Raw genomic sequence first — 23,561 nt, 5'->3', positions numbered from 1 at the left:
TTAAAAGCCATGTCCTAAGCACACAATTTTAATGTTCTCATTATAATTTTATGTAGCCTATAGCCTATATATGACAGATCTGTATTTTCCTTTTTGAAGTGAATCCTATCATATTTCAAAAAGTGTGCTTCTGAAGTGTCTCAGATTAAGGAAATAAACCATTATTTATCGGCTTTAATATATCGACCAAATTTTCTTATTGGGCCGATAACAATAACATTAAAAATGAACTTCTATCATTCGATGTGTCATCTATTATATGTGGATGCTTTTTGCCTGTTCCTACATTTCTTCCTCGCCGTGCGCTTCCGTGACAATACCGATATGGTGGCCGATATATCGTGCATGCAGGGGCGTAATTTGTGGGGGGGATGGGGGGGATATAACCCCCCCAATATTTAAATCTATGCATTACAACCCCCCCCCCCCCCCCCCCCCATTATTTATACCATGATCACAATATCAGGAGGCATACCCAAACTTCAACCCCCCAATGTTCAAACCAAATCTACGCCCTTGCGTGCATGCCTATTTAAAATATTAAACAGAAAGAACTTGCAATGTCACGTTTGGTAGTGGTGGTTCTACTAACAGCTCTATGTTGTGTTTTGATTATATTTTACTGTAAAAGTTATGTTTCAAGTCACCATTTGAGTGATTAGTGGTCTCTCTGTAAAGTTTCCTCTATTTCAATGAGTTTATACAACTTGTTTTGGTGCCAGCTTTTCAGTTTGCTCAACAAACTGATACACAAGACAAACCAATACCCTATTCGGACGGGACTAGTTTTCCAAGCAATGTTTGAGTTACAGTTCTTATCACCCGACATTTGGGATTTCATGTACCGATTCGGACAGCACTAACATCTCAGTGTTTATTACAGAGGTGGGAGTGTGTGTGTTTTCTAGACGTGGTCATCTGCTGTGCTTGCGTGCATTACGTATTGAATTACTTATTGATATAACTTTAATTTATTATTAATTCCCTATTGAAATAAACTTCATATGAGTTCATAGACATGGCTGTTCATAATAAACCCACATAAGTGAGCAGAGACATCTAGACAAGTATCTTACCTGACACTGATATTGAAATGGGCAGTCTTCGCAGTTTCCGCGATTTGGCTCTATATTTATTAATTTTATACTTGTATTTGTATTAGTTTTATATAGGGCTTATGGAAGTTTTATTGTATGTCACTATTATGAAATGTTAATGCAAAATACAAGCTTATTGAATTTGTGTAACGTGTATATTCTGTTATGTTCTGTTTTTGTTTATCGTTTTTACTCTGTTTGCTCTGTTCCTGTTTCCCTGAGTTCCTAGTTAGTTTCCCTGGCTGTTAAAATAGTTATACATAAATATATATTATATATATATATATACATATATATATAACTTCAGCTACTTGGTTGACACAATTTCTTTTGTTTTATGCACTTGAGAACTGACTGCTCATACAATCCCTTTTAATGGTTAAAATAGTTTCCACACACACCTGTTCTGTTTGTCTTTGATTACGTTCACCATATTTAAGCCCTGAGTGTCCTTAGGTCTTTCATCATCATTATAGCCACCGTGACAATTTGGATCCACAAGTTAAAACATCAATATTTTTGAGTTCACAGAACTTATTATATTATGTTTAACTTTAATTGTAAAGTTGATACAACAGTTTTTCCATAAGTTGAGTGTACTCAAGCAGTAAAAGTCCTGAAGCCGTATTAAGATCTCTTCTTTTTCTCCCTTCTTCTTTCTTAAATGATCTCATATTTAGAGACTTGAAAGATAGAGAGGTACACATGCACAGCACAACCTCACACCAACAAATACTTTGCTATAAAACCAAACTTTCTTGTTCGATTGTTTTGATTGTCTGTTTCAGACTTGTTTTGCATTTACTATGCTGTCTTTTTATATCTTGTCTTACTATGTCCTGTCCTAGAAGCTAATATAAAGATAACGATCCATTCTGTTTAAGTGTTTCTACTATATTGTCCAGTAATGTGAGCAGAGCTGCCCAGTTCATTATTCTCAAAGTGCAATCTAACAAAATCTGTGTCATATGATTACATCGTAGAGTGAGTCTTGTGTATGTCACAGTTTTACTGAAATAGCTTCAGGTGACTTTGATCGAACCGGCTCTGCCAGAATTCAACTGACAAGACAAGACAGTGAAATGAGGAAATGTATCGTGAGGATAGAAACTAAAAGTTGACTGCCAACAAGCAGTCCACAATTATTTACTCACTTTGAACATAACAAGTATTGAAATTAGCAGACACGCAGTCACTTTAAAATGAGAAAAAGCTCATTTTAGAAAAATATAATTAATGTCTGGCAATTAAAACTGGTGGGAGTTCACTTTTATAGTGGTTAAACCAGTCAGAAAATCTTAAGATGTGAATTGATTTTTAAATTAAACATTATAATAATTATTAAATATTTTCATTAAATCATTATTTTAAACAAATTTTTTCCTGGGCTCTTTGAGACCCTAAACACAAGCAATGGTTATTGTTTGGATTTGTTATTGCATGCTATATATGATGAGTTCCCATAACATTGTAAAAACTATGTTTTCATAGTTTGAGTTTCTTAGACCCCAAAGAGAACACAAGTACTAAATCATCAGTAAATGTTAATCAGAATTTTAAAACCAGTATCTAACTGTTCATTTCAGGTCTGTAAATTCAGGTTTCCTTCTTAAAATTAATAGTGAGAAATGTCCACACCTACAGACAACCGTTATAAATGATGTAAATTCTTATTCCAGGACTTTCTAAAAATGTTCTTTCTCTTTAGGGGGTTTCTTGTTTCCTGTGTTTGTTAGGCCATTCATAACACTGCAGCTATTGTTCACCATACACAGATTTGGAAGAGCAGTACCATAAGAAATCAATTCAGGTCATACCCCTTTTCTTTGCTTGTTTATTGCATTAAACCTTCAGTATATCATGTTTGGCATTTTGGCAAGGTTTCTTCAACAAACAGCCAAAGAAATCAGATGTCCAACAGCTGAGACCTCCTGATGGATTTTAAAAAGGTCAAATGGACTGAATGAAAATGGCCAGGAACTCCTAGTAACATGCTTAGAAAATAAATGCAAAGAAAAGTTTTTTTTTTTTATAAACAATTGCGCGTGTATTTAGACCATCTGATGTATATAAATGCAATGGGGTCCAAAAGTCTAAGCCCACTAGTGATTGTCATCTTCTGCAAACATGTTTCTGGTTACTGATCCTGTCCTTCTCTGGAATCTCTGTGCAGGTATGGAGCACCTGGTGAAGGAGCTGAGTTTGCTTCTCAAGCTGCTGGAGAACGAGAGCGTGAGTTCAGCCACCGCAGAGAAGATGAGCGTGGTCAGGAACTTGGTCAAACAGCTGCAGCCATCTGGTGAGACTGAACAGCAAATACATAACAGCTGAGCTGAACCTATTGGCCACGGCCCTGCTGAAGGGATTCACATATTAATAATTATAGCAATGTAAAGGTATTTCAGGCAGCAAAGTTACTCTGAAGAAAAGGACTATTTAAATAAAATAGTTATCCTAAAAAATTATAGGAATAAAGTGTATAATGTGATTGTCTTAATGATGTTCTATGTTGAGTTTTATGTAAAAATGTATGTATAAAGGGTACATTTATTTATTCATTTATAGTGAATGGATCTGACTTCATATACATGAACACGTCTCTCTATGGAAATGGTACCAGCTTTGTTGAATCACTGTTTGAAGAATTTGGTGAGTTCATGTTTTTTCCCCCCAGTTTTTAATTCTGAGTTTTGCAAACTGCTCAACAGTGTCTAAAACATTGTAATATATAAATACTTGTAGTAGGTGCTGCAAAAAAATAGTAAAAAAGAATGGCAGCTTTGTTAGTTCTAATCATTTTCCTACGGTGTTTTATGAATTGCATCTGTTGTAATTGTTCAGTTTTGATGTTTGTTCTCAGATTGTGATCTGCAGGATCTCAGGGACTCGCCTGAAGAGATAAAAGATGTGGAGCAAGAGGAGGCGTCCAAACACTTGCCCACAAAATCGGTACCAGAATATGTAACAAATGCAAAAACATACACTACCGTTAAAAATAAATATTTCTATTCGACAAGGGACGCGTTAAGATTTCTATTTCAAATAATCTGTCCGTCAAAGAATCCTGAAAAAAAGGTTTCACAGTAAAAGTATTAAGCTGCACAACAGTTTTCAACATTGATAATAATAAGAAATGTTTCTTAAGCAGCAAATCTGACTGATTTCTTAAGATCATGTGATACTGAAGACCGGAGTAATGATGCTGTAAATTACCATTACAGGAATATTACTGTTTTTGCTTTATTTCATTCAAATAAATGAAGCCTTTCAAAAACATGAATAATCATACCGACCGTGAACAGTAGTGTATTCCTAAAGCAGCTAAAATTATTTTAAAAATAAATATAAAAATAAGTTTGCTTTTCACAATCAGTAAATGCCAAATAAGAATCATTAAAAAAAAAAAGTATTTCTGTTACGTAATGCTGGTTAGTAACACAACGACGGAAAATTTAATATAGAGTCTGACCCTCAGAATACAGAGAATACAGGAACAGGAATCATAAACACTAACTGAACATGCAGCGTTAACGCAAGACTAAACACTGGGAAGAACTAAGTGCTTAAATACAGAAGGAGAGTAATTAACATGAAACAGAACAGGTGCAGGAACTAATTAATAACCAAGGAAACTATCTAGGGAACGCAGGACGCAGGCAAAACGGGAACATAGTACTGACTAAAAATGAAACCAAACGCAGTGAAACTAAACATAACCCTTTCATTTAAGCATGCAAAATTGAATGAAATAATTATTGGTTTTGTTTTGTCAGAGTCCCACAGACACACCTCCCCCCCTTCCTACCACACCTCCTCCGGATGATTACTATGAAGAAGCCGTCCCGCTCGGACCGGGCACAGCGCCCCAGTATATATCTACACGCAGTAAGTGCGAACACATTCAAGCCTAAGATGGCACAATAACAGCCAGTTATGAAACCTAACACAGTATACTTATTTACCAGACAACTCCAGCCCTCCAAATTCAATAGAGGATGCTTATTATGAAGACGCTGACAACAATTACCCGACAACTCGTCTGAACGGGGCCAGCAAAAACTCCTGTAAGGAACCTGTGCTGGTTTTCATGCTTGTGCATATCAAAATGTTCTATATTTGTGTGGAGTTTTAATAGTTGTTAATGTCAACAGACAATGATTCAGATGCACTCAGCAGTTCTTATGAGTCTTACGATGAAGAGGATGAGGAAGCTAAAAGCAGAGAGAGGACGCACCCGTGGCCCTCAGAGGAGAGTCCGTTGGGCCAAATGAAAGACTGCCGCAAATGCGCCTTCCTGCTGCGCAAGAAACGCTTCGGTCAGTGGGCTAAGCAGCTGACAATCATCCGAGAGAACAGACTTCAGGTGAATCGCACATCGAAAACATCTGGTCGATAGAAATGTATTTTTAATTTGCCAAGCTCTAAACTTGGCATTTATTCTCCACAGTGCTTCAAGAATCCCAAAGATCGCTCTCCACACGTTGATCTGCCCCTGAATCTCTGCAATGTCATCTATGTGCCTAAAGATGGACGCCGCAAGAAGGACGAGCTTCGTTTCTCCATGCCGGGAGGAGAGGCTCTAGTGCTGGCTGTGCAGAGCAAAGAGCAGGCAGAGAGCTGGCTCAAGGTGCTTCACCGCAAAATATAACATTTTATAATGGCTATTTACAAATTATATAAACAAATGCATTGTCTTGGAATACTGATTTGATTTTAAATTATTATTATTATTAATTATGTGAGAGAAAGTCATGAAACATGCACAGATAAAGTAGGAAATCATGATTTCTAGGCATGAACAGATATTGAAATTAATAATATCATGGAAACGTCATGGAAATGTTATTGTGAATGTACGTTTATTTTTAGTAGTATTTACATACTTTATAGTATTTATTAATAGTTCTAATGCATTTTTATATATTCAGTTTTCATTTTTATTTTATTTTAAGTTTTAATCATTTTGTTATGAGCTTTTGTCATGTTTATGAGTTTTAAAAAAAAATATTTCTATTTAGCTTTAATTTATTTTTATTTCAGTTTTAGTTTTTAATACTTCAGCTTCAGCTTATTTTATTTCAGTAGGTTGCAAATTTTCTCATTTTCATTAAAGTTTTTCATCTAATTTTTCGATTTTATTTTATTTAGGCTTTATTTCAATTTATTTTTAGTCTTTTTTTGTTAATAGGTTAACACTGATGCTCTACTCAAAAAACATTTTTTTTTTGAAAGTGCAATATCTATGAAATGATAAAAAAAATAAAAAAATAACCCATTAGTAAAAAGGTTTGGGAACTCTGGAAGTCATTTTCCTCTGACAATTGTACAGACCTTTGACCAAATAATAATCAATGATAAATCACACAAAAACAGGTAATTGTATAGCAGTCATGCTAGTAAACTCATTCGCTTCAATACTCTGACTTGCTGTTTTCTATGGAAGCTTTGTTTGATATAAACTTGAAATTGTGAGATAAAAAGTAGCAGTTTTATTTTTATTCAGTGTCAGAAACAAGCTCCCACAGTTTTCAGACCTCACGGAGTGTCATAGATCAGATTAAAGAGGTCATGAATTGTGAAATCAAACTTTCCTTGATCTTTTGACATGTAAGAGGTCATTGGTTTATAAAAACATCCTGTAAGTTTCAGCTACGGAAAAAAAACAAGCTCCGGAAACGACTCGTTTCGGATTTTGTCACATTATGATGTAAAAGTGGGACGAAAGACCGCCTCTGCAGAATCAAATCAAAGTTTACTTCTTCATCATTGCGGGTTTGGCCCCGCCCACTGGCGCATTAGATGATACTGGATCACAGGACTAAAAATAGCATTACATTCCAAAGGATCCTAATGCTAAAAAAGATAGTTGTTTATTTGGGAAAGTCAATTACCGTATGCGAATGTCTGATTAGAACCTCTTTTGTTTGTTTGGTACATTTCACTGTGGATTCTTTGGTAAATCAGTCGCATTTGGGTGCTGGCTTTGCAAACAGACTTTTACTGTAAGATATGGACCTGACAGTAATGCCTAATCTGTGATCAGTATTTCTGATGTGATTCATGTACTGTCTGAAAATCGTTTATTGCTGTTTATGTGTCAGTAAATCAAGCCAGTGAATAAACGGTCAACTTCACATTGTTTCTGTTAGTAGCATGAAAATGTTCTGTTATTTAAAATTAGGATTATATTATATTCAGAACGTGATCAAAGAAAGCACCATTTATAATCGCTGGAGCTGTCAATCACACAGCGCGAGTTTATCAGTGACTGAGTTCTGGACTCTCGTCAAAACTCCCGTTACTAATCAATGACGCTGTCTACACTGCACAATGAATCTCTTATTTACATCATGTTTGAACTGTTATTTATGATGAAAGCATTCGTGAGAGTACAGAAATCAAGTTGCAATGACGAGATCACTGCATACTCATCGCTAGTCAATCTTAATAGCTGTAATAGTAAAACCGTAGTAAAAGATTTTGAGAGTTCCACATGTAATACTTATTTCATATACAAAGATGTTAGCCAATCACAGCAGAGGGCGTTTACATTGAAGTCTCACAGCAGACACGCTCCTTCAAACAGAGCGTTTAAATCAGAGGCAAAAAAAAATCATACCAACATTATAAATGGACCTCAGGAAACATTAAAAAAAAAATGCAGTTCATGACCTCTTTAAAAAACCTGGATCGATCAAATTTTTTTTAGCTGTATGACTCTCCTCTTTTAAAACTCTGTAGGTCATTCAGGATGCGAGTAACCTGGCAAAAAACATTAATGGAAAAGAGATCTCGTCTTCTCCGATGATACTGCGAAAACTAGAGCTGGATAAAGTAAGTCTGTACGGATTACTAGCATCCAGTAGCCTCTAAACACCTAAACTATAATGATTACTATGTAGAAATGAACATAACCAGTGTGGTGCTCCCTATAATTATTCCGTCTGTTTCCTGGTTCCTACAGATGATGTCACCAGATAAACATACTTCTGATTCCGACAGCGCAGCCAATGGCGACGTTACCCGCGAGATCTGTGAGAACGGTATGGACATAAACGATGAGCTTCTTTGAGTTGGCATAGTGAATGCTTTTGGGGTCAGAGTCGGTTTTCCAGGTGCAGCACGTTTCCTCTTGTTAGTTTTGTGATGTCACTCTGAAACAATGGCATTAGGAACTCAGGAAGGATGTAGCCACTCTCTGCAGTACTTCCTGTGTCTTTGATGTGTCCTGAGGTTAAAGTTTGTCCCTTTCAGTATGTCACATCTTTTTGTGTGTGTGATTTTTTTTTTTTAGGCTTTATAATGGCATATACATTATATTGGCTCTGCGTCTGTAGCTATTCTGATTCTGAATTCAATGTAACCACGGCTTATTAGGGCTTATTGCTTTATTTATCGATATTGGCCTATATGGAGAACAATGCTTACTCATTTCCTTTATTTTTATCGGTCAAAAATGAAAAAAATATTGAATTATTGATATCATCCATAGTTTTTTATTAAATCATCTTATTATAAAACTTCCAAATTCAAAGGAATTTTCGTAAGTAGAATCCAAACATGTGTTTCGTGTCTTGTCCTTGCACTATATGCATCCTCTTATGATGCTTCCTGTGCTTTTTCCTGTAGGAAAGGGCAAGAAAGGGACATTCTCTGAGCTGACTGGATCTATGAGTCGAGCTGCTGGCAGGAAAATCAACCGCATCATCAGTTTCTCCAAGAAGAAGCCGCCTCTGCCGGGCGAAACCAACACGTTTTCCCACCTGGATGACAATCCCCGTTGTGGTGAGGAGACATACATCCCTTTGCAATTAGCTGTTGATCTTTTTCATCTGTTGAGGCTTTCCTGCAAGTCCCTGATGGATTTGTCTCTTCCTAGGTTACTTGAATGTCCTGGTGAATCAGTGTTGGAAGGAGCGCTGGTGTTGTGTGAGGAATGGGACTCTATATTTCCATAAGGACAGAGGGGATATTCACACCCATGTTAGCTCTTTAGCCCTCCATGGTGTAGACGTCTTCCCCGGTCTTGGGCCCAAACATCCTTTTGCCTTCCGTATCATGCGAGCGAGCACAGAAGTGGCCGCCCTGGAGGTAATAAAATGGATCTCTGTTGAATTTTAAGGTTTTTCGTTAAAAAATATGGGTAATTGTGTAATATAATGAACCTTAGGCGAGCTGTTCTGTGGAGATGGGCCGCTGGCTGGGGGTTTTGTTGGCTGAAGCAGGCAGTGTCACCACCCCTGAGGCACTGCATTATGACTATGTGGATGTGGACACCATCAGCAGCATCCAGAACGCAGCACGACACTCTTTTCTGTGAGTAGAATTGAGTATATTTAGCCTGTTTGTTGGGATGTGTATAGAAATTCACTATATAGTAGAATTTATTGTATTTGTATGCTAATTCTGTTCAATTTGTATGCCTTAGGTGGGCGACCTCTTCCAGCAGCACATCCACAGACCCACGGACTTACGACGAAGTTCCCTATGAAAGTGTGTTGGTAAGCTGTTAAGATTAAAAATGTTTTGTTTTTTTAGTAATTTTTGTTTAGTGTTGTTCGGTTAAATCGAGCCTCTCCGCAACAACTATTCTATATTTAAAATAAATGTGGTTCTTTTGAGTTTTCTAATCAAAGAATCCTGAAAAAATGGAAATGTTTACAAAAACATATTAACTGTTTTCAACTTTGATAATAATAAGAAATGTTTCTTGAGCAGCAAATCAGCATATAAGAATGATTTCTGAAGGATCATGTGACACTGAAGACTGGAGTAATGATGCTGAAAATTCAGCTTTGAACACAGGAATAAATTACATTTTAAGTAGAAAACAATTATTAGGGGCCAAGCACCGAAGGTGCGGAGGCACCTATTGAAATCGTTGGCGTTCTTATTATTCTTCTTCGTTCTTCTTCCACTCTGGTAGTCTATGGCAGCCCATAGAACCGCTTGCGGGAAAGTTATGAAATTTGGCACACAGATAGAGGATAGTCACCATAGCAAATTTGGAGTCTTCAACTCAATCCCTCTAGCGCCACCAAATGTCCAAAGTTTCACTCATGTTTCAAGGGCTAGAAACAAAATTTTCTCAGATTCCTTGGCTTAAAATGATTCGATTGCACCATATGACGTAATTTTTCGTCATAACATTTTCCCAGCCATTTTGAATTTTCCGAAAAACGTACTTTTTCGAACTCCTCCTAGGCCGTTGCTCCGATTTCCACGAAAATTTAATCGGGACCCGTATGTATAAAGCCACTCAGAGTAAAATTTTAGTCTCAAGTCTGTCAAAATTCTAAGAATTACATAATTTTACTCTTATTCCTAAACTTAAGAATAAGTGTGATTCATAAAAGTTCCTAAGTGCTAAGACTTGGTCTCAGCTCCTAAATTATTTAAGAGAGCTGGAGAAGTCTCCTTACCTAGTTAGGAGTAACAAGATGGCAGCAGAGAGGTTAGGCCATGCACTTTTCAACGAAAATATGATGTATTGTAGTTAAATGAGTTGATCAAACAATAATAAAAAAAAAAGTTTAATCATCAAGGTATTCTTTTTGTAACTTACCTTTAAAAAGTTTCATAGCAATGAAATTAAAGTAATAATTATATTTTTGGCGACTGGAGAAATGCAGCAGTGCACCTGTGATGATATATTTATTTTAATGGCTGGTGAGCCAAAGACAATTTTCCACCTTGGTGGACAATAAAGATATTACAATTAAAAAGCTCACAGGAGAAAAAAAAAAACATATATTGTCTGCAACATAATCATTTATTAATATTTGATTTTCCTCTCTTGTTTTTTCACCTGTTCATAATTTATTTGTATGACAGCTTAGCTAAAAATTATGTCAATTTGGAATGTTTCATTGTGTTATCACAAATAAACAATTGACTCCAGGCACAACTACACAATACGCTTACAAAATATTGAACACATTTTTAATACTATTTGAATAAAGGGTGAATCTGACAATTTTCCTTCAATACTAAGCTGTGATAATTTTGCACAATGCAAAGCCATTTAAAAAAATACATTTAAATATTAAAGTTTCAGTGTCTTAATTAAATTATTTTATTATAATTACATTAAATAATTGGTGTCATGCTGCTGTGACCTCACCCTTGCAGGCTCACTATTAGCTGATTCAGAGGTTGAGGGCGGCCATTTTTGGTTAACATCATTGTAGTCCTTAGTTTGCAGCACTTAAGTCCCACTTCAGTCAGCACTTAAGAATCAGTCTTATACTTTACTGAAAGTTGCTTTTAGCTGCTTTATAAAAGTCTCCTACTCTTAGAAAAGTCCTACTCTTTACTAAGTATTTTTTTACATTTAAGTCAAAGCTTAAGACTATTCTTAAAATCATTTCTTAGAAGTTTTATACATACGGGCCCAGATCATCTTCAGACCATGCCGACAAAAACGTATGGAATTCATGTCGATTCGTCAAACCGTTCTTGAATACTGCGCAAACTAATTTTACGTAGTGCTTGCGAAAACAGACGTAATGCTGTATCTCCGCAACGCTTCATCGCATTCAGACCAAACTTGGTATATGTCATCACAAGCATGACCTGAGGCTACATTTTGTGTTTCGGCGCAGCGCCACCTGCTGGCTTGGAGATACGAAAAATGTTTTCAAATTTTCTAATGCTTATAACTGGGTGTGGTTGACTTATTTTCACATGAGTCATCTCCTTAGGTTCCTCAATCCTTGCCGAATCAAACGATACCAAACATGCTAGGTTTCGCCTTACAGTTTGTGTAGCGTTGTGATTTAGCGCTTAAAAAACTTTTGCCAATATCTTCGAAACCGTTAGACCAATTGAGACGAAACCACCATTGGAAGTTTGTAAACATAGGTCGTTGGCTAAATGTTAATGCCCAAATGACAAAATATTAATAGTAAGTGGCAAGAAAATGCAAACCAAGTCATGTGTGGGTCATTTTTATGTGTTTATACATATAAATGTCTATAACTCCCAAACGAAATGAGATATTTTCACCAAATTTGACACACACATGTATGGGCTCACTCTGAGGACACATAAAACAAATTTTGGGATTGTGCCTCTTGTTGGCGCTATAGAACAAAACTTGAAATTGCCATCGACTTAAGTAATACAGTATTGTGATATAAAATGCTATACTTTATGAACGCATTAGCGTATTGTTACGAAACTCGGTATGAGTCATCGGCACCATGCCTTGAAGGTACAAAAAAAGTTTCGGGGAAGCGCCACCTTTTGGTAAAAAAGTTATAACAAATTTTTACAAAATCCTAATAACTTTTGAATAAATTTGCCTATTATAATGACACCGGTCTTAGATTCCTTGGGTTATGCCGAGAACATAGATACCAATTTGGCCATAGTCAGCCAAACTTCCTGTCCGCCATCTTTATTTTCTTTTAAAACCTACTTTTTTTCGTAGTAGTTTCGTACTTCTCCTAGACCGTTTGTCCGATTTTCACCAAAATCAAATCGTATCATCTACAGACCGTGGCGACTAAAAGTTATGGATTTCGTGTCGATAGACGAAACCATTTTTGTTTACCGCAGCAGCAAAGTTGAGGCATGATGCCAAAATGACTATTCAGGCTTTATCTCTGCAATGCCTTGACATATTGACACCAAACTTTGTATGTGTCATTGTCACCTCACTCTGACCACATCACATAAATTTCATAAATGCTATTCTTTATATTCAGCTATTCTGCCTTAAACCATCTTAAAATGTGTTTAATTGCTCCTTGCTGCAGTTGGTCTCCCAGCCATGTTGGCATGTCTTACCGTCTTCTTGCGCTTGGCCCCGATAATTGCTGCTTGCAGCTATATTTTTAAATTGTAATAATATTTCACAATATCCATTGTTTTTACTGTGTTTTTGATCAAGTAAATGTAGCCTTGGTGAGAAAAGACTTCATTCACAAACATTTGAATGAAACTTTTGAATGGTAGTGTACGTTCTTGTGTTCATGATCAAAGAGAATAATGAAAACTCATAGTATTTGCTGTGTGGGAGGTTATATATAACTATCGAAAAGCATGTTTCGGCCCATATGGGTGTTGTTTCTGCAGTTCAGCTAGAATAACCACAGTTCACTCAGAGTTTTAGTTCATTTTTATGGACTAGGCAGCAATAACCACTTCTTCCTTTGTTGGGTGGTAATGTTGTGCAACTGTCTTTGTTATGTCTAGTCAGCTACAAATCTTCTGTCATTGTAAGCATGTTCCTTTGTAAAAAGGAACTTCTTTAGAAAATCCTTAAATAAGCACATTGTGTAATGCCTAAATAAATACTATCACACTGGAAGCCAAGAAGTTTGATTGTTTAAATAAAGTACTTAAAGGTTGTTTTCACACAAACTGTAATTATTCCTTTATATATATATATATCCCGCCCCCCCCCCCCCCCCCCCCCCCCCCCCTTTTCCATCAGCAGGTCGATGAGAATCAGTCTAAACTGAAGCGTTATTCCTCTATGTCCAGTATGGATACAGCCACGGGTGACACACAGATCACAGTGAAGCGACACGGTTCCTGTAAGTTTGTTTTCATTGGAAAATCGCTTCTCTGGTTGACCTTTGAGTATCGTCAATACAAACGCAATCATTGCCTCATCATTTTACTGATTAAATTATCTTGAACGGCCATTATGACCAATTTTGTCTTGTTTTTGTGTTGTAGCTGTGAATCACTACGGTAAATATGGAAAGACGAGGGCGGAAGAAGATGCACGACGGTATCTCAATGAGAAAGAACAGCTAGAGAAAGAAAAAGAAGAAATCAGGAAGAGCCTGCTGTCACTGCGCTCAGAAAAGAGGGTGGTGAAGGAAGGGCTGAAAAACACAACAGGTGACCGACTCAAAGAATGAAAGAGAATTGACTTGTCCGAGTGTTAATCCATAACATGTAGGGGCTTGTAACCATTTTTGCAGTATTTGGCGCCACCTGTTGTCAATATCTTCAAGTTACATGAGCTGTTCATTTAATGTGCCCCTATTATGCAATTTTAAAGACTCCTATTTTTGTTTTGGAGGTCTCCTACAAAAATTGTACATGCATCCAAGGTCAAAAAACACTTTAATTTTCTCACAGTATACATTGCAGCATTACCTTTTTTCTCAGTGTCTGAAACAGTTCGATAAAGGATTCGGTCTCTCTAAAGCCCACCTTTCCGAGTGCTACTCTGCTCTGATTGGTCAGATGGCCCAGTCTGTTGTGATTGGTCTACCGCTTACAGCACGGCTGCATCCGAAATCGCATACTTCCCTATTATATAGTTGGCGAAAAACAGTATTTAACAAAAAGAAGTATGTCCGAATTCACAGTACTCATAAAAGAGTATAGGCAAAAAGTGGATGACCTACTTCTTCTGGCGAGTTTATGAAGTTTGCATACGATTGACACTTTACTATCCCATGAGGCCACAGGAGAGGATTTGTGCAGCTGATGCTGGTAGGTCACATGATAACGACAACATGGCGAATGTAGTACTTGCAGATTACAGTCATACTACACACATTCATACTATAAAGAACTTACTTTTTAACGGTCGCAAAGTAATTAAGCCGCGTTTCCACCGCAGGAACTTTCCCCAGGAACTAGGAACTTTGGGGTGGTACTCCGTGTGTTTACACCGGAGGAACCAGGGTCTAAATGAAGTTCCGGGTAAACCCCCCCCCAGAAAGTCCCTGCTGGCGAGGTAGTACTTTTTCAGAGTTCAGGAACTTTCGGGGTGGGACTTGTGCGCTGAACATGCTGATTGGTTCTTTTACCTTGTTCTCTCTGCCGGATGGCGCGCGTTCGTCCCATCCATCTCACGGTCATGTCCGCTATAGCTGATAACAAACGTTGTCTATCTAGCATTACGAGCTTTCTGAAATGAATACGCTTTGGTATTAGTGTTCGTCTCTTTTCTGCCGTTTTGTTAATTATCTCGTTAGTAAACCAATAGATCGCACACAAAAACAGCACAGCTTGAATCTCCTCAAGACTTAAAACTCAAAACAAGTACGCGCAGACTGGGAGGAGCAGTCGGACGCAGTTCAACCTCACCAGACTTCTTCCCGGTACTTTAGTCCACGGTGTAAACGCAGTGAGCAACCGTTCTGGGGCAAAAAAAGTTCCTGGGACAAATAGTTCCTGGTAATTGCGGTGGAAACGCGGCTAAACTTATTCAAAATAAGTACCTACTCAAGAGAGTTTGTGATTTTGGATGCAGCCCATGTGTCAGAAACAAAACGCCCATTACCACATCTGAATTTCAGCTCTGGAGGCTTCCTCAGTGCTTGTATATACAGTGATACGAACAGTAACGGAGCTGTAGGTTTTACTGTATCAATTCGAGCCCTAGTCCTTATCCTTTGGAAGTGCATGCAAAGGAAGTGCATTTCGACAACATGAACCAGACTCTTTTAGGCCTCAGCTAGAACTACAGTGTTTGAGAGCGGGTCAAAGTAGACATTCGCGGAAGCCAGTGAAGACCATCGGCTGGCATTACACAAATTTGTTACAGACCTACGTAGGTTTGTGCGGAAAGTAAGGCTGGAATTACTGACGACTCGTTTCAGGCAGTTCAGAATCAGTCCTTTTGGGAGACATTAACTCCATTTGTCGTGCTCTTTGATCTTTGAAACTTTGCAGACCTTTTACATTCACAAACAGCTATATACTGTAACACACTACATGGAGGGTAATATCCGAAAAGCATAATAGGGGCACTTTAATGTAATATGTTTTGCTCATATCATATGTGCAACAGATAAACAGCAGAAAGCCATGGAGCAGCATCTGGCCCAGCTGGAGGAAAGCTGCCGTCAGAAGGAAGCTGAGCGAGTGGACCTGGAATTGCGACTCACGGAGGTGAAAGAGAAACTGAAGAAGTCTCTGACTGGAGGAATTCTGGGGGCACCCGTGGAAAGCAAACCCACCATTAAAGTACCTGCATTCTTGACTCTAAATATGCTTTTCCCTCAAAGTAACCTGAATTTACAGTGAACATCATTTTGTATCTTAATACCTGTAGGTTCCAGTTAAAAAAAAGGAACATATTTACAATGATGCCACTGTGCCGGTCAACTGTGCATCTGAAATGAAGAAACGTCCCCCGTCCATCTATGCGTCCAACAAAGGAAATGTCATGCAGAAAGCCAAGGTATATGATTGAACCAATGTCTAACAGTATATAGATTAAATTAAGCATTCAAAACTGATGCTTGAGATGGATAAATGTGTAAATATTAATATCTGTTTAATTCTGTTCTTCTAAATTTTATTTTATATTTAGGAATGGGAGTCAAAGAAAGTAATGTAATTATAGTGCTGTCATCAAGAGAGGATCTGTGGATCTGTGAAAGGCAAGATTTCATCTATGATCATCCTGGCTGTCCACTACACTTATGCACAGGACAGTTGACCATATGATGGAAGTCTGTATGTAAATACAAATGAATGTTAAATAAAAATTGCATGAAGATGGCAAGGATAAGGGAATGTCCAGGAAACAAAGTGTTTTATAAGCATATATTTGATTAATATAAAAGTTAAAATAGGTGCCTGAATTCTGTGAAATTGTTTCATTTCACTTCTTACTGTATAATGCCACAGGATACTGATGTGGTCTTCCTGCTGATTTATTTGTGCAGTCCTGGGATACAGTGTTAATATCTCCCTCTTTTATATGTTATGTGAAGTTCAAAGGATTTTCCCTTTTTTTAATACTAGGGCACTTAATTTACCAGATTTATTTATTTCTACTTTGTACATAAATAATCATTGTTTTTTTTTCACCCTCTGCAATATCTTGGTAACTGTAATAAATGTGTTTTCAGAAATGGCCTTGTTGGAGTTCTGTTTATAGAAGAAAATGTCTTTTTACATTTGAATTGTGGATTACACTCAAATAACATCAACTAAAATAGGCTTTGCTTCTGAAATGGAGAAAAAGGCCTTTGGGTTACCAGCATTAATTCATCAATCATTTATCAAGCAGATCCAGGGTTGTCAACTGGGGGTCCATGGATTAAGTTTTCCTCAAAAATACATTCTACATCTATTTCTCAATGTGGTTAATGTGGAGTGTTAATATCATAAATGCTTTTTAATACCATGGTACAAATAAAATTGACCTTTTATATTAGGGCACAGGTTTTCAATCTTTTAGATGCCACGGACCCCCAAATGTGATCATCCTGGTGTGACATTTTTACACATTTTAGACTCTTTAGACTTTTCTTCGGACCTCCTAGCACTCACTTGCGCCCCCCTGAGGGTCACTGGACCCCAATTTGTCTCCGAGTTGGCTGTAAGTCTGGGTGGGTGGTCCTTGCCTGGGGCACAAAGGAATTACAACCCAGCTGAAGCAGAGTGTAGTGTATAATTCAATCAGTCAAATACAGTACTGAAGAAAAACAACAACACCTGTCTGATTTAATTGATTTACAATAGAAGATACATTACCGTAGACGTAGGATTTCACTTTTTTGCAGAACCAGTAGAGCGAGATTCAGAGTTGTTTTAGTGAATCGACTCGCTGATTCTGAACAGTGTCTCGTCGAGCAGGTCACGCGCGCACGTCCCGACCACCCACATACGCTACTGAGGAAATGGCCGTGCGCTTTCTGACCGCAACGAGAAGATATCCTATCGATTTGTGCAGGTTGACACCAAGTGCGGTCACCAGGTAAACATGATATATAGAGTAATATTCAGATAAATGTGCAAATAATGCGAGAAAAAGAGGGGTTTGCTCATATTATCGTCAATTTAACCGTTTAACGTTAAGTGTTGTGGGGAAGCGTCGCTGCTAACTGGCTAACGATTGAGTTAACGGTTTAGCGAGACGCAAACCTCAATGTACCGATAAATATAACTTACAACCCAGACGAGATTAAATTTGTTCAGAAACGACGAACACGTCGACCATTTCTAGTTCTGTAGTTTAAATTTCGTTTTCAAGTTGTTTAGCATAGCAAGAATACCCCATCAATCACATCTGGCACCTTCAATATCACATGTGGCTTTCTTTAAAACGTTTTGTCCTTCTAACGGGAAATTAAATGTAACAAATGCTATTTCAAACTGTATTGCAATAGTGTCAAAATTAGTAAGTAAGTTACACCGGCAAAGACTCTTAATGGGTTTTCAATATTTCAGGGTTTGTTTAGTGTTTTCATGTAACTTAGTGTAGTCATCAATCATACGGCTCATTTACTATTCATGTTAAACGGAGTGAGCGTGTAATTACTCGAAATGATGATTGTTCTTTATTGCTTTCCGTTTGATTCTCTTTGTTCGCGGCACATGCCGACATAAGGCATAAAAAAAAAAAAAGTTTGGTTCCGGTTTGTTGGCAGTTGAGGTCATGGGTCGGTAGGGATTTTTTTTTTTTTTTTTTTTTTTTTTTTTTTTAGTGGCAGCAGCAAGGGATAGGTAGGAAATTATTCAGGGCTCGACCTTAAGCCTTTTCATGTGCTTGCCCTCCGAACAAGTAAATCTGTCATTCACTTGTCAGAGTAAAAAAGTTGCTTGTCCGGATTTTTTTTATTTTTTTTTAATTTATTTATTCTGAAGCAATGTTCTCATCAGTGTTCAATCAGCTTTGATATTTAAATTGGCATATTGTAATATCTGCACCTTTGAAGGGCATCCCCTCCCCCAATCTTATTAAATGCCCTATAGTGTCGTCTTATTCTAAATAATTGAATTGCTTGATCAAATTTAGGAATTTAAAATGAAAGATGAAGCATACTGTTACCCTAAGTAGGGCTGATCAAATTAAATAATTTACACTGAAAAATTACAATTGCATAAAATAATGTTATGAAATTGATTTAAATGTACAAATAAGAAACATCGGAAAGAAGTATACTAGGCTACTTATAAACATAACACTAAACTGCCAATAGGTGGCGGCAGGCGGCCGTATTAATGAGTGAGTCATTGATTCATTAATTCAAACGATTCGTTTAAACGGTTGATTCATTCAAGAATGAGACAGATGTTAATGAATGGGTCATTGAATCTTTGACTCAACCGATTCGGTCAAAATGCTGAATCATTCAGTAATGAAAACAGGTTGAGTGTTCCTGTGAGATGCGCCGTGGTTCTGCTGTGATTTTTGTTTGGAACTATTTTCGCTGCAGAAACAGAACAAAAACAGCCAATATTGCATCTAAAATGTAAGTGACTTAATTGTAACTGTTTATTGAACTGTTGTAGGAAATCAATGTCACATTTTCAATTGTGATATGGTATTCAGGAAAAATAATTGAGGCTGCTTAACACATATGTTAAAATATAGAAACTCCACATTTAGATTTGTTTATAGGCAGTATGTTGTTAACTGAGTGTGTGTATGTGTGCTGCGCTCATGTGTGTAGATTTCTCCTCGAGAGGCTGCGCGAGCGTCAACAGCGCACCTCACCGTCAGCAGGCTAATGCATTTATTATCCACAATCGATCGCAACTTACAATAAATGTAATAAAATCATTCTCTCGGTTTAGTGATTCCCTAGTTATTTGTTTGTTTGTTATTGATGTTCTAATCAGGCTACTTGTCCGTTCGGGCAAGTAAAATTCTCTTTTACTTGTCCTTCAAAAATCCATTTGTCGCGGACAAGCGGACAAGTTAGACGGGCTCTGGAGATACGAAGCGCGGCAGGTTAGAGTGTTTTGGATTGCATAAAGTAATAAAAGAAACGAACAAATACATGGCGAAAGAAGTGGTAGACAGCAGAAGAGGGTATTGGGATTTGGGATGATTTTTAATGAAACTTGGGAGGCGGATGGAGGTTACTCTGTAACTCATCATGTGGTGTGTGCGTGCCTATGAATGCATGCATTTGTATGTGTGCGTATATGAATAAAAGTGTCCTTAATGACAAAAAAAAAAAAAAAAAAAACTTGTAGCCTATATGTATTATAGTTCAGTTTGACGAACGATGTGTGAACGACCATGTAGCTGCCTCCTTTGTTTTGCTGGAGGACAACAGATGGCATCTTGCATCGCGTGCTGTACAAAAACGTAAATTATAGTTCGCCTCAAAGTTTTTTATTTGTGTATTTATTTAATTTTTATTATTTCTTCCCCAAGCTCATAAAATAAATTTGGGTCGCACATAAATTGACAGGGTCGGTCGGAAACCGGAACCAAACAAATTTTTTTTTTAAGCCTAACCCTCTTTTGTCTCAAGAAACTTCAGCCACATCTGATCTTTTGGATCAAATTTAACCAAAATTGATTTTTCCCCTTGTCCCAAAGTTTTATTTTTTAAACTATGCTTTTTATTTATTTAATATTTATTAACACAGTTTTCTGTCAAATAAACAAATAAACAATTGAAATAAGCGATTGATACAACTGACGATTGAAATAAACAGTATATATATTTGAACTAAAACGTGGGAATTGATTGGTTATTAAATCATCATGTCATGTGGCTATGAATTAAGTCATGGGAGTGAATCCATAATTCGTGACTACTACCCCGCATGTCTTGTGTGGAGCTCTGTTATTCTGTTACATTACTGTATACATCAGCTATAATTTTAATTTACAAATACATCTCCATTGTGACATGTTTACATCCATCACGACAAATCCATTCCTCTCCACTTATGCCAAACTATTTGTGGCATTACCAGTGCTGTGTAGTGTTTTAGGCAAAACAATTATCCAAGTGGCCTTTTACCCTGAGGGGTATTTATCTCCATTGTATCCTACCATAGAGAACACTGTGTTTCGGGTTAAAGTTTTGACAATGTAACACATTTTGGGGTCAAATAAAAAATGAATTTGTTGTTTCGTGTAATATTAGTTTGCCAATCAGATCTCTATGCAGAAGAAGAAACAAAGAAACATGTTACATAAGCATTGCAGTATTGTGTTCAGTATAATGCTGAATACCATAGTCCTTTAACTGTGGTGTAAAAGAGGTATTTTGATTGATTTACAGGTTTTAGAAGCCTCCTAATATAAAATACAATTTTCATTTTGATGCAGTGATAATGCTTAGCAATTTTCTTTCCTCCAGGTCCGTTGTAGGCCTCTTCAGCACTGCAGCGGAACAGCGCAGTGCTGGTGACGACTGTCATGGTGACGATGGAGATGACGACCACAGGCACTCTGTGACACATGTCAGGACGTTGGAGATGAGAGCTAGAAAACTGGAAGAGCAGGTTCATGACCTCACGGTAGATTCACATTGTTTTTTTATTCAGTCAAGTACTGTTTGTATAGGGATATTTATCAGCTGTTGTATTGACTAGGTTGGTCAAGATGCACACCAGTAAAAACAAAAAAGTCTTAAGGCACATTTATAAAAGCTACTTAAATGTCCTAAATAAACTAAGGCCTAATCCTGGCTTAATCTAAACCCTGTCTGTGAAACCAGGCCTATAACCTTCTGGGCATTTTAGTCTAGTTTTAGTCAATGAATGGTTCAATTGATAATCATGATTATTTTGCTCAACTATAATCGCAATGATTGTTGTCATTCAAAAAAAAATATTTTTTACATTTCATCAGAATTATTTCACTTTCACCTATAAGACAATATTATGTCAACTCTTACTCATGGTTTATTTTACCTTAAATCAGTTTCCTGATTTATTATAGACTAGAGATGCACCGATTACAATTTTCTAGGCCGATTTCCGATTTTTCAGAGTTTGACCTGCCGATACCGATTTTAGCCGATTCCGATTTCATTTTTTCTAACCACTTTACAGCACACAAAAATATTTAGTAGAACATTTTACATAGAACATTTTTTGAACAGTAATCGCTATAAAATAGGACTATATAAATTACTCCTGGTGTGGGAAATTCACACACATCTAAAGTGCAGTGTTATGGAAGAACTATTTCCTTCTTTTCGCATCCAATATCCAACTTAAAAAATGTGTTCGTTTCAAAAAGAAAATTCATTTTCTTTTCTGACATAGCCTACTCCAGTTCTTGTTAAAACACACCAGATATGCAAATTCTGTGCATTTTGGGGACTTTTTGTGTGAAATCATATTTATTTTGTCCATCAAAAGTGTGCTTTCACTTTAATTGAGCGTGAGCAGTGCAGCAAAAATAGACTCTGCGCCGAAACCCGCGCTTCACCGCTGCTCCTGCTCCCGGTGGGAATGCACTCATTGATTTACATGCACGCCGGAAAAATACGCGGCGCTCACGTTTGGGGTGTGAAACGGCCGTCACGGGAAAAACGGCCGATTCCGGTCACCAGCCGATCAATCGGTGCATCTCTATTATAGACTTTGTTATCATATAAATTAACACATACTCTACTTGATGAAAACTGGTAAAACAATAAACGTCTCAAAAATTAAAGCCATAAAATTCGTAATAATTTAATCAACGTTGTATCTGCAGTTTAGCTGTTTTTCCACTTTTGCTTTTGGTAATTGTTAATCAAACTCTTTGTACTTTTCAAAGGAGAGATACAAACGAGCCCTAGCTGACTCAGACAATGTTAGAAGAAGAACACAGAAATTTGTTGAGGACGCCAAACAATTTGGTAACCTACTTTAATTTAGCTACACATATTGCTCATAGGTGTTGACATTGCTTTGTTGCATTGAACGTTATGCTCCTCCTGCAGGGATTCAGAGTTTCTGCCGTGACATTGTGGAGGTTGCAGACCTGATAGAGAAGAGCGCAGAAGTTGAGGAGAGAGATGGAGTGCAGCAGCTGACACAATACCTGGCACACATACAAGGGCGGCTGCAGGACGTCTTCACCAAACATGGACTGGAGAAGATGAGCCCTGTGGGAGCCACCTATGACCCTTATCAGCATGAAATAGTCTGTCATACTCCAGCAGAGGGAGTGGAGCCCGGCTCCATAGCTGTGGTCAAGCAAGATGGTTATATGCTACATGGACGCACCATTCGCCATGCCCATGTGTGTATTGCTGTGAAGACACAGGAGCAGTGACAGGCCCTTGGTTCACTCCTCTCTTGCCTTATTTTCTTCTTACATCTCTAGACAACTACACATTTGACTTACTCTTTGAAGTAATGGTTATTTATATATATTTGTAAATGTTTTTCTAACTTGTAACCCTACACAGATAAATTAGGCCGTGTTATTTGTGTTTTAGTTTTGTTTTTGTTTGTTTTATGTTGAACCCAGATTTACAGAATGTCCAATGCCAATTTCATGTCTGGAAAGATTCGTTATTGTTTTGTGTGTGTTAAAGACAGTATAATAAGAATCATGGTGTTAAATTGACTCTGAAAAATGCACTTTACACCCTTGTCATGGTGGTTTCTGTAAGTGATTAATAGTTTCGGAGCTTGAAGGGAAAAGCAGTTATGACTTTTATTAGAAAGTTACTAACACTTTGTAAGGTTCTATATGCTTAACAGTAGTTAATGACGTAGCTATCATGTATTAACAATGAACAGTCATGTTTACAGCATTTATTGATCTTGGTTAATGTTCAG

General features: G+C 37.3%; 2 protein-coding genes across 4 annotated transcripts in view; both read left to right on the top strand.

Annotated features, from left to right (window-relative positions):
• Positions 1-16,936, top strand: part of afap1l1b (actin filament associated protein 1-like 1b) — a 31,892-nt gene extending 14,956 nt beyond the window's left edge. Inside the window, exons 2-19 of one of the 3 annotated variants that reach the window (XM_056262058.1) lie at positions 3,271-3,396; positions 3,663-3,746; positions 3,958-4,058; positions 4,871-4,982; positions 5,063-5,161; positions 5,249-5,460; positions 5,545-5,724; positions 7,839-7,931; positions 8,062-8,140; positions 8,727-8,882; positions 8,977-9,188; positions 9,268-9,413; positions 9,526-9,598; positions 13,543-13,642; positions 13,788-13,955; positions 15,865-16,040; positions 16,129-16,257; positions 16,390-16,936. In XM_056262058.1, coding sequence (XP_056118033.1) covers positions 3,271-3,396; positions 3,663-3,746; positions 3,958-4,058; positions 4,871-4,982; positions 5,063-5,161; positions 5,249-5,460; positions 5,545-5,724; positions 7,839-7,931; positions 8,062-8,140; positions 8,727-8,882; positions 8,977-9,188; positions 9,268-9,413; positions 9,526-9,598; positions 13,543-13,642; positions 13,788-13,955; positions 15,865-16,040; positions 16,129-16,257; positions 16,390-16,416 — 2,273 coding nt within the window. In that variant the 3' untranslated portion in view covers positions 16,417-16,936. Of the gene's footprint in view, positions 1-3,270; positions 3,397-3,662; positions 3,747-3,957; positions 4,059-4,870; positions 4,983-5,062; positions 5,162-5,248; positions 5,461-5,544; positions 5,725-7,838; positions 7,932-8,061; positions 8,141-8,726; positions 8,883-8,976; positions 9,189-9,267; positions 9,414-9,525; positions 9,599-13,539; positions 13,643-13,787; positions 13,956-15,864; positions 16,041-16,128; positions 16,258-16,389 lie in introns of all 3 variants that reach the window. The other 2 variants (XM_056262057.1, XM_056262059.1) reach the window with 2 other exon arrangements.
• Positions 16,937-17,635: 699 nt separating this feature from the next.
• On the top strand, positions 17,636-23,349 carry grpel2 (GrpE-like 2, mitochondrial). Its single transcript, XM_056262052.1, has 4 exons — positions 17,636-17,784; positions 21,137-21,296; positions 22,549-22,630; positions 22,715-23,349. Exons 1-4 carry the CDS (start codon positions 17,708-17,710, stop codon positions 23,047-23,049), a joined length of 654 nt encoding a protein of 217 aa, XP_056118027.1. The 5' UTR covers positions 17,636-17,707; the 3' UTR covers positions 23,050-23,349.
• Positions 23,350-23,561: the final 212 nt, after the last annotated feature.

Source organism: Rhinichthys klamathensis, unplaced genomic scaffold, assembly GCF_029890125.1.
Source record: "Rhinichthys klamathensis goyatoka isolate OS25496 unplaced genomic scaffold, OSU_Roscu_1.1 h1tg000191l_1, whole genome shotgun sequence".
Classification (NCBI taxonomy): Eukaryota; Metazoa; Chordata; class Actinopteri; order Cypriniformes; family Leuciscidae; genus Rhinichthys; species Rhinichthys klamathensis.
The sequence above is the reverse complement of the archived record's forward strand: the minus strand, read 5'-3'. Positions and strand labels throughout refer to the sequence as shown.